This window comes from Xylona heveae (assembly GCF_001619985.1).
Source record: "Xylona heveae TC161 unplaced genomic scaffold L228scaffold_5, whole genome shotgun sequence".
In the NCBI taxonomy this organism is placed as follows: Eukaryota; Fungi; Ascomycota; class Xylonomycetes; order Xylonales; family Xylonaceae; genus Xylona; species Xylona heveae.
The window spans coordinates 1,201,717-1,210,118 of record NW_017264197.1 but is presented as its reverse complement, the minus strand read 5'-3'; the positions used below and the strand labels follow the sequence as shown (position 1 = coordinate 1,210,118).

Sequence of the window (8,402 nt, the reverse complement as noted above, 5' to 3'; positions counted from 1 at the left end):
GGTCCCTCTGGTGCTGCCGGCCCATCTGGTCCCTCTGGTCCCTCTGGCGCAGTTGGCCCTTCAGGTCCCTCTGGCCCAACTGGTGCAATTGGTCCTATTGGCCCGACCGGCCCGTCTGGGCCCTCTGGTCCCGTGGGAAGTGCTGGACCCACAGGCGCTGTTGGACCAACTGGCCCTACAGGCGCGACTGGACCGGTTGGCAGCACTGGACCATCGGGGCCATCGGGGCCATCGGGACCTTCTGGTCCAGCTGGACCAACTGGCGCAGCCGGCTTTGGATATTCTTTCTTGGGATGCTTTATCCAAACTGGTGGTCAGGGAAGCTCATCCGGAAACGCCCTCACTACTTACGAAGGGCTGTACACAGCATCGGACGACTCCACGTGCGCATCGACTTGTGCTGTCTCTGCCTATAATTATTTCGGAACTGTTGGAACTCCATCAGGAGCGGCGACTCCCGGTGCGTACTGCTATTGTGGTAATACCATCAATCTGGTGCCAATGGCAGGTGTTGGCAGCGGCCAAGTTCTTATTACGAACTGTGGTGCATGCCCGGAAGGCCCCGGACTGTGTGGTTTCAACGGAACTACCGTAGCAGTATATGCTCACGCCTTCTAAGCGTCTTTTTTTTTTGTTTTTGCAGATTGCTTTGCTCGGCCCTTTTAGGGACTTCATCATGTCGTGGACCGGGAAGGACTGAGAGAGCCAGTTGTGATTCATCATATATTTCCGAGAGAAAATGGGCTCTGGGCCTCATCCCCCGCGAGTCAATTTGCGGATGAGTCAGAAGCTCTTATTTGATTAAGATATCATAGCGTAGATTAACCGTATTACTTATATTAGGTCCGAATCTGATAGTAATGTATTATTTATGACATGCCAGCAAATATTGGTGAAGAAAAATCATGATCCCTCTGCGTTCATTTTTTTTGGATGTATCACGAGACAGGCATGTCTGCACTGACCACCTAAGGTCTCAATAAAATCAACTTCTTGTGCGCCATAACGATAGTAAAAGGGTAGCCCCGCTTCCGAGGCCTCCAGATACACGACTGTTCCATCCTTTCCGGCTTGGTCTAAGCCCCATTGCAGCAGCATTGCTGCGCAGCCTCGACGTTGATAATCTGGGCGAGTTGCGAGTGATGCTAGATCTGGAAGATAAAACGAGCACAGATTAACCAATTGCTCAAATTCGATATCTGTCTCGGAGGAAAGATCGGAAGCGCAAGAGAAAATATAATGTAGTATATGGTACTTACACCAAAATCTCGGATGCTCTTCCGCAAACTTCTTCTTCTTCTCTTTCACTTGCCCATAAAAGGAGTTCGCCAATTCCTCGTCTGCACCCTCAGGGAGACTAAGCTGTGAAGCCTCAGCATTTATTTCGTCCAGCACCTCTGGTGGAACAGCACCAATCCAGCCAGCAAGAGCAACGACCAAATCGTCACGCTCCGAGTCGGTCACTTTCCAAGCGTGAAAATGCGGGCTATTGATTCGCGATTTGATTCGGTCGATCCGCCATTGCTGAACGGCCGGGGTTGGTGGCAAAAGCAGATTGTTCAACTTGTCATTCTCAAAAGCGAGACGGCCGCATTCAGCGAGGGCTTCGACGTCGTCGATAGTGGCGCGAGCGAGTTGGAGGACCATGATGTATAAAAGTGGAGATACAATACGGTCAATGCAGACGTCCAACGAAGTGGGTTAACTGGTCGAAATTTCCTAAATTGATGCCTTTCTGAGGACACAAAATCGAACGCAAGAGTACACTGATTTTGAAAAGCTTTCTATTGTGAAATCAACGACAATCTCTAATAATCAAGCCAAAGAGCATCAGTTGCTGAGCCACGTTCGTGATTTATGGAGCTGAACCCTCTTTCTATTTGCTCCCAAGGCAGCAGAGTTAAGGATATGGTACAATGTAATCAGACAGGTCCATGCATCTCAGCCCGGACAAAGGCACGTCCTGACGTGGAGCTTTTCCCGATTAGTTGAGGTTTCCTTTCATTCGCGCCTTTGTTGTTGCAGCACTTGCTCTCCATCATTTACTATCGCTGATGCCTGTCAAATGAGTCAGATGCAGCGGGCCGTACATGGAGAACGAGAGTTGATTCGTTGACGTGCTGCTGCAAATTATGGGACAATCGCAACGGGTCAAGTATTGTTCTCTTGACTATTGGATGGCATAAAGTTAGAAGGACACGCGAAATCTTTAGCTGATCCCTAGCCTGGTTTGCTTTAACTTACATTTGGATTTGACAGGGGACATCTCCTGCCGGAGCGAACCAAAGGCGGAAGGTCCTTGGCAGAGGGCCCTCTGTGCCTCGTCCGATGCTATGGCGCAGCACAATAATCTACTCGTACGTGATTGTTGCATTGATCTAGGCACCTTTATTTCCCCAAGTCCTTTTCACAATGAGTGAAATCTAGCAAAGCATCGGTGGATGTCCTGAGAAGCAAGGGTTGCATAACAACACTGATACTCTTCAATGAGTAGTGATTGAGGAACGATTTGCCCTACGACTACCACCCTGCACGGTTATGCTGTAGTGATACGGCATAACTATAGTCCAGTTATGGCATACTCAATCCCCTCACTATCACACTCGTTGGAGCACCGATCTTATCAGCCTACTTACTATAGTCTCCACGCTAACCCCCGCTATCCTTAGCCAGGTATACGTCACCTCGTGTTTACCCCTCGGCATACCTACCTTGGTACTTACTCCGTAGTTCTAGTAGACCCTTACACTACACTCCCGTCGTGCACTTTAAAGCATATTCAATATCATTTCTGCCTAATTTCGGGCCAAGAGATAACATCAGACATCAGCAATGGATGCGGCAGCAGCGGGAGCCATCTATGGAGCAGAGACGGCTGTTGAAGGGGCCGTTGGCATTGCAGCAGGCGTTGCTCGCCCGACCATGCCTCTGAAGGCTTCCCTCAGCCGGATTCAAAGCAGCACCCCGCTTGCGCGATCATCTCATTCTCTGTGCGTGATCAGAGGCCACGCGTACATCTTTGGCGGTGAAATATCTCCCCGTGAGCCTGTCGATAATGCTATGCACGTGTATACTCTTCCAAATCCATCCACGACCGCCACAGATGCCGACTATCGCGTCGTTGCGCCACAGGCAGCGATTCCCGGCGACCAACTGCCTGCCCCGAGAGTTGGACATACCGCATCATCCATTGGGGACCGGATATTTGTGTTTGGCGGTCGTGGAGGCACTGACATGAAAGCTTTGGAAGAGAAAGGCCGAGTCTGGGTATTTGATACCAGCACAAGCCGATGGAGTAAACTCGATCCCGTCCAGGACTCGCCTTACCCAGAGGCAAGATCATACCATGCATCTGTTGCTAATGAGCATCCCGTCCCGTCAAAATCTCAAGGTAATACGTATGCACGGGGTGAGGAGATTGCGGCGAGCGATCATGGCACGCTCTTTGTCCACGCTGGTTGCACTGCGTCAGGTAGGCTATCTGATCTGTGGGCTTTTGATGTCGCCTCTCGGACGTGGACAAAATTTCCAGATGCTCCTGGTCCGGAAAGAGGCGGGCCAAGTCTTGCCTTTGCTCATAACAAACTCTTTCGTTTTGGCGGATATGATGGGAAAAGTGAAATTGGTGGGCAGATAGACTACCTACACATTGTCCGAGCTACCTTCAATGACAAGGGTGGCACAGGCGAGATGTGCTTGTCTTCCACTTCAGACCACTGGGAAACCATTTCGTTCGATGCTGACCTGGAGCTCCCTGGAAACCGGAGCGTTGCTGGTCTACAGCCAGTAACAACGGGCCAGGGCCGCAACTACCTCTTGCTAATGTTTGGCGAGAGGGATCCCAGCTCACAGGGCCACGCAGGCGCTGGAAAATTCTGGAGTGACATATGGAGCTTCCAGCTACAGCCGGACGGAATGACAGCGGCAAGCTTCAAGGATGCCACGAGGCAGCTCATTGGCAAGAGAACTGGTGAGGGAGAATGGGCAGAGGTGAAAATCGTTGATGAAGAAGGGAAAGAACAGAGCGATGAAACCAAGCACCTGGGAAGTAGGGGCTGGTTTGCAAGTGCGCCAGCGGCGGACACGGATCCCGGCTCCGTCATTATCTGGGGCGGGTTGAACGAAGATAACGAGCGATGTGGCGACGGCTGGATCATTACGGTGATATAAGAATCACATACTGACGAGGCTGGAAATGTCGGGCGATTCTAATGCGAAAGTTCAGGCCAACTGGAAAGTTGCGAGAAAGTGAATCAAAAGCACAATATATTCATTCGTAACAAGTCTAGATTTCTTCTAAATCAATACAAAAAAGCGAACGCTCAAGTGAGATTGAACAAAATTGGAGAGCCGAACCAAGCATATGATATTTCATATAAAAGTATATATGCGGCGACCCGTTATGATTTGTACGCCAACCAACGCCTTGGGTATGTAGATTCATCTCTTTGCGCCAGCAGGAATCGAAAATCCACGCGTCATAAAATCTCCGTCCTTGCCAGCACCGTTTCCCGAAGAGAAGAGACTCTTGATATTGTCGTTAGTTCCATACTTTCTTCTTTTGTTTCTCTCTGCCTCCTCCTCGAGTACTTTGGCAGTCAAAGATGCAGTCGCGGCATTCTTAATGCCGTTGCTCGGCGTTGCGGTACCACTCGTGGGTTGTGGCGTTGCTGCCTTTGTAGCAGTCTTACTCTTTGCGTCCTTTTCTCCATTCGATGACGACGAAGCGCCGGTCTCCGCTGCAACGGATGTCTCGCCATTCTTCTTGCGCTTCTTGCTCGATCCAAGTGCCTTCTTCAGTGAATGAGTAAGACCTTGTTCTTTGAGTTTGTTTGCTCGTGCAGCGAGCTTTTCAATCTCAGCAGCAGACGTAGGAAGGATCGGAATAATATTTTCGGGTGCACAAGGTTCGTTGCACTACAGCCACCATATTAGCATATAAAATCCTTCGCTTCCCCTTGTCAATGCCACTTTGAATGGGGGTCCGACTTACCTCCTGGCAATTCTCGCCAGCCAGTTCCCGGACTGCACTTTCAGAGTATGCGTGTCCACAGGGGACCAGATACACAGCGCGAATTCCAGGACCCAGGGTCTTCTTCGTCACTGGGCAAACCCATCGCTGTCCTCGCGGGTTCTTATCCTGACTAGGCTCTTTGTCTTCTTGGAATTTGACTTCCACGACATCCCTCAGGCTGCGCACTCGCCCTTGAAGAACCTGCTCGTTGTCGGCTTTGTTCCCATCGCTGGAAGGCAACAGAGATTCGAGAACAGCATCCTTGTTATATAATTTCCCTGATGAATCAGAGACTACCGGCAGTGCGAGCGGACGGTGCGATAGCGGGCAGGTAGTCCAGTGGTACTCTTGTTGCTCCGATTGCGATTCTTTGACCTGCGATGTCGTCGGATTTCGAGAAGCCTCCTTGACAAGTTCTCGCCGCGTGGGAATGCTTCCTCCATCGTTACCCATGATTCAAAAGGCGCGGGAATTGATTTGAACCAAGGTTGGAAATTATTAAATGACCTGCTTCGCTGGAAATCCCAACCCTTAGAGTGATAAGATTTTGCCGGGTAATGTTCTGTGGATTTGGAGTCGCTTTTTTGCCACCAGGCGGCCTGGCGGCTGTCCCCGCATACAAGGTTAAGCGCGGGGCGGCTCGTTTGAAAGTGCTTGTCTTGTTTGGCAACCATCCCTATTCGACGGGACTTTATCCCGTCAAGGTCATTTCAAGACATCAACTGTGGCAAACATACTCTCAGATTTCCCGCGTTTTGGTTGCTATTGCTTCATTATTTTGAAAAATGTACTCTAAATATATAAAAAGGCTCTCTTACGTGTCCAGCCCTGAATTCGTTTTTGTTTCGGTCTCTGTTGATGTCAATTTGGCCCAAAGTCAAGACTGCTTTGAACTACCAAGGAGCAATCCGTTTGTCGTCGGGCACATTTATTGAAAAGGTTTCTATCATGCAGCATCATCCAGAAATTCACCATGTTTCCAAAGACCCTGGCCATCCTTACGCAGTCACTCGAAACATATCCTTTGACTATTTTGACCAATCAACTTCTTCTGCCCCTTTTGGATATGAGCACTATGTCTCTCTCCCGCCTTCATATGACTCGGAGCCTGCAAAACAGTGGCCACTGATTCTTTTTCTCCACGGTGCCGGGGAGTCTCAGCGCGGCGCTAATGAGTCCTATGTGTCTATTCGACATGGAATTCCCAAAATCATACTTTGCTATGACAGAGTGAAGTCCGGAATGAATCCGCCCTCAATACAAATTCCGCTAGCCCCTCGCCTTCTAAAGAGGAATCCAAATGGTTCGGACCTGTCGTCTGAGCCTGTGCCCGAGGATGTGTGCAACCTCGTTGCAGAAAGATTTATCACTGTTACACCTTCCCTGAACATGGAATGGGGGTATGGGTGGAATAATCAGGTACTGTCGAGCTTGCTTGATGAAATTGTCCAATCGTATCGAGTTGATGTCGACCGAGTCCACGTCACGGGGTTTTCTATGGGAGGCTATGGCACATGGAAGCTGGCCATGCAGACGCCGGAACGTTTTGCAAGTCTTGTCCCTGTATGTGGAGGAGGTGATTCATTAAGGGTGAAGAACATCAGACACGTTCCTCAATGGTAAGTCATTTACCTTTTTGTTGGATTGAACACAATTCTCCGTTCTCTTGAGGCTCTTTTACTAAGTGAGATTGAATTCGGAACATATTATTTTCTGACATTTGCCGGACCAGGGTTCATCATGGAGATCTTGATGACATCATTCCTGTGCGCCAGTCTCAGGAAATGGTCAAGGCACTGCAGAAGGCCGGAGCACCAGACGTCCGATTTACTCGACACCCGGACGCTACGCACGATAGCTGGACGAATGCTTATAATAATGTTGAGCTTTTTAAATGGATGCTTGCGCAGAGAAGACAGGTCAAGGGCGAAGAGATTGCAATTCCCGAGGACGACAAGATTCAACTATCGTAAGGTGGTGATTAATTTTCTCCATGTGTTTTACTGATGTTCCTTATATTTGAGCTGTCACATCTATTCAGACTCGGACGTGTTTGCACGGAGTATACTGATTCTTTAGTCTGCTACCTTGCGTTCAGAACTTTCTTTTCCAGCCTTTTCAATATCAAACTATTCATACATTTAGCTTTTTATGAGGAGTTCAGTTGTGCAGCCACGCTCTCAGCGACTATTCTACTGTTCAAAGTCTCCCCGTTTGCTTACTTGATAATTTATGGGGTCTCGTGACAGAGATTATTTTTCATATGTAAAATCTAGGTGATGCATGAAGATCGCTGGACTTCAAATATTTGGTTTCATGTGATGGATGCAGGCCAATACTTGGTCTGCCTTCCTGACAATGACTGTCTTGCAGAATGAAGCGCTTCAACTGGTTTAGCTCACAGACCATGCACTACGGAGTATTCTTTTGTTCTCCATGCCCCTGACACTGGAATAGCAGTTCCGAAAAACTGGCTAATTAGTCTTACAAATTCATGTCTTCCACTCTAGTTTGTCGGATAGACATTTGCGTAGGTTGTCTCATGTCGCATGTGCTGTCCAGCAATGGGCTATCTAGCGTGGGTGGTGGATAGAACGGAGAAGGATCGGCTCGTTGGCTTCCGGAGCGCGATATAAAACACCAGTAGAAGAACCGGATTAGTCGGACCAAAGATGATGTACAAAAGAGATACTTTGGGTTAGGCCGGGTGATCCTATAGTGGAGACAGTAGCGGCCATGTCGTCTCCCGCCTCCACTCGAACCAAGGAAAGACGACGTATGCTCCTGGACCACGAAGTACCTCTGCCATACTTAATCCTTACTTGTAGTACATTGTGCTGTCTATCCTTCCCACTCGAACGCTTCACTACTAACTCTTCCCACCCGTAGCGAGCCCGAGGAACACAACCATCAACCACCCCATCTTACGCTTGTCGCCCAGCCAGGTCATAATCGATCATCATCATCCAACCCTATTGTTCGCTCTTCGTTCGTTGTCCTTTGATCGTTCGACCTCGACAAGCTCTAGGGGGAATCATGTTGTCTTATTCATGATTGCATATTCATTCATTCCCTCGCCCATCCTTGGTCCAACGGTGCACACCTGCTGTCCGCAGCTGGCGATCGGATGTGGCACGCATTGACCACTGGTGAAGTGTAGCTCTCTTGCGTTCACTCTTCCACCTTAACTTAGAAAAACCCCCCCACATTTACTCTGACGCGGTCATCTGCGGGATATTTTGGATTGTTTCACATCAAACATCGCCCGTTTCTCTTTCTGTGAGCTATTGGTCTGGTCACCCAAGCTCTCCCTCTTACCATAACATTCGAAATCATCAGCGTCATCCGCGGGTCTCCGCTTGATCTCCCTTCACGACTTTCTCCGGCC

The 8,402-nt window shown here is 49.2% G+C and overlaps 5 protein-coding genes across 5 annotated transcripts in view; 3 read left to right on the top strand and 2 right to left on the bottom strand.

Annotated features, from left to right (window-relative positions):
• Positions 1 to 618, top strand: part of L228DRAFT_238778 (hypothetical protein) — a gene marked incomplete at both ends in the record, with an annotated part of 2,058 nt that extends 1,440 nt beyond the window's left edge. Inside the window, one exon of the mRNA XM_018331080.1 lies at positions 53 to 618. Within this exon, the coding sequence (XP_018188431.1) occupies positions 53 to 618 (566 nt within the window). The remainder of the gene's footprint in view (positions 1 to 52) is intronic.
• Positions 619 to 760: 142 nt separating this feature from the next.
• Positions 761 to 1,300, bottom strand: L228DRAFT_247282 (hypothetical protein). Its single transcript, XM_018332609.1, has one exon. It carries the CDS (start codon positions 1,096 to 1,098, stop codon positions 904 to 906), a length of 195 nt encoding a protein of 64 aa, XP_018188430.1. The 5' UTR covers positions 1,099 to 1,300; the 3' UTR covers positions 761 to 903.
• A 1,430-nt stretch (positions 1,301 to 2,730) lies between these two features.
• L228DRAFT_282949 (galactose oxidase) lies at positions 2,731 to 4,610 on the top strand. The gene has a single exon (XM_018336060.1). The coding sequence runs from the start codon at positions 2,833 to 2,835 to the stop codon at positions 4,168 to 4,170; it is 1,338 nt and encodes a 445-aa protein (XP_018188429.1). The 5' UTR covers positions 2,731 to 2,832; the 3' UTR covers positions 4,171 to 4,610.
• L228DRAFT_247279 (DUF602-domain-containing protein) lies at positions 4,259 to 5,494 on the bottom strand. The gene is made up of 2 exons (XM_018332608.1): positions 4,994 to 5,494; positions 4,259 to 4,917 (listed from the first exon to the last, which is right to left on the bottom strand). Exons 1-2 carry the CDS (start codon positions 5,465 to 5,467, stop codon positions 4,441 to 4,443), a joined length of 951 nt encoding a protein of 316 aa, XP_018188428.1. The 5' UTR covers positions 5,468 to 5,494; the 3' UTR covers positions 4,259 to 4,440.
• A 468-nt stretch (positions 5,495 to 5,962) lies between these two features.
• L228DRAFT_238774 (alpha/beta-hydrolase) lies at positions 5,963 to 6,987 on the top strand (the record flags this gene model as incomplete). Its single annotated transcript, XM_018331079.1, has 2 exons — positions 5,963 to 6,633; positions 6,747 to 6,987. The coding sequence occupies 2 exons, from the start codon at positions 5,963 to 5,965 to the stop codon at positions 6,985 to 6,987; spliced, it is 912 nt and encodes a 303-aa protein (XP_018188427.1).
• Between the last annotated feature and the right edge of the window lie 1,415 nt (positions 6,988 to 8,402).

Bases quoted from the DNA above. Each gene is read 5' to 3' on its own strand.
- L228DRAFT_247282 (XM_018332609.1), bottom strand. From the start codon at position 1,098: ATGCTGCTGCAATGGGGCTTAGACCAAGCCGGAAAGGATGGAACAGTC.
- L228DRAFT_247279 (XM_018332608.1), bottom strand. From the start codon at position 5,467: ATGGGTAACGATGGAGGAAGCATTCCCACGCGGCGAGAACTTGTCAAG. The intron at 4,918-4,993 runs GTAAGTCGGACC...TGGTGGCTGTAG, and splicing joins CTGGCGAGAATTGCCAGGAG to TGCAACGAACCTTGTGCACC.
- L228DRAFT_282949 (XM_018336060.1), top strand. From the start codon at position 2,833: ATGGATGCGGCAGCAGCGGGAGCCATCTATGGAGCAGAGACGGCTGTT.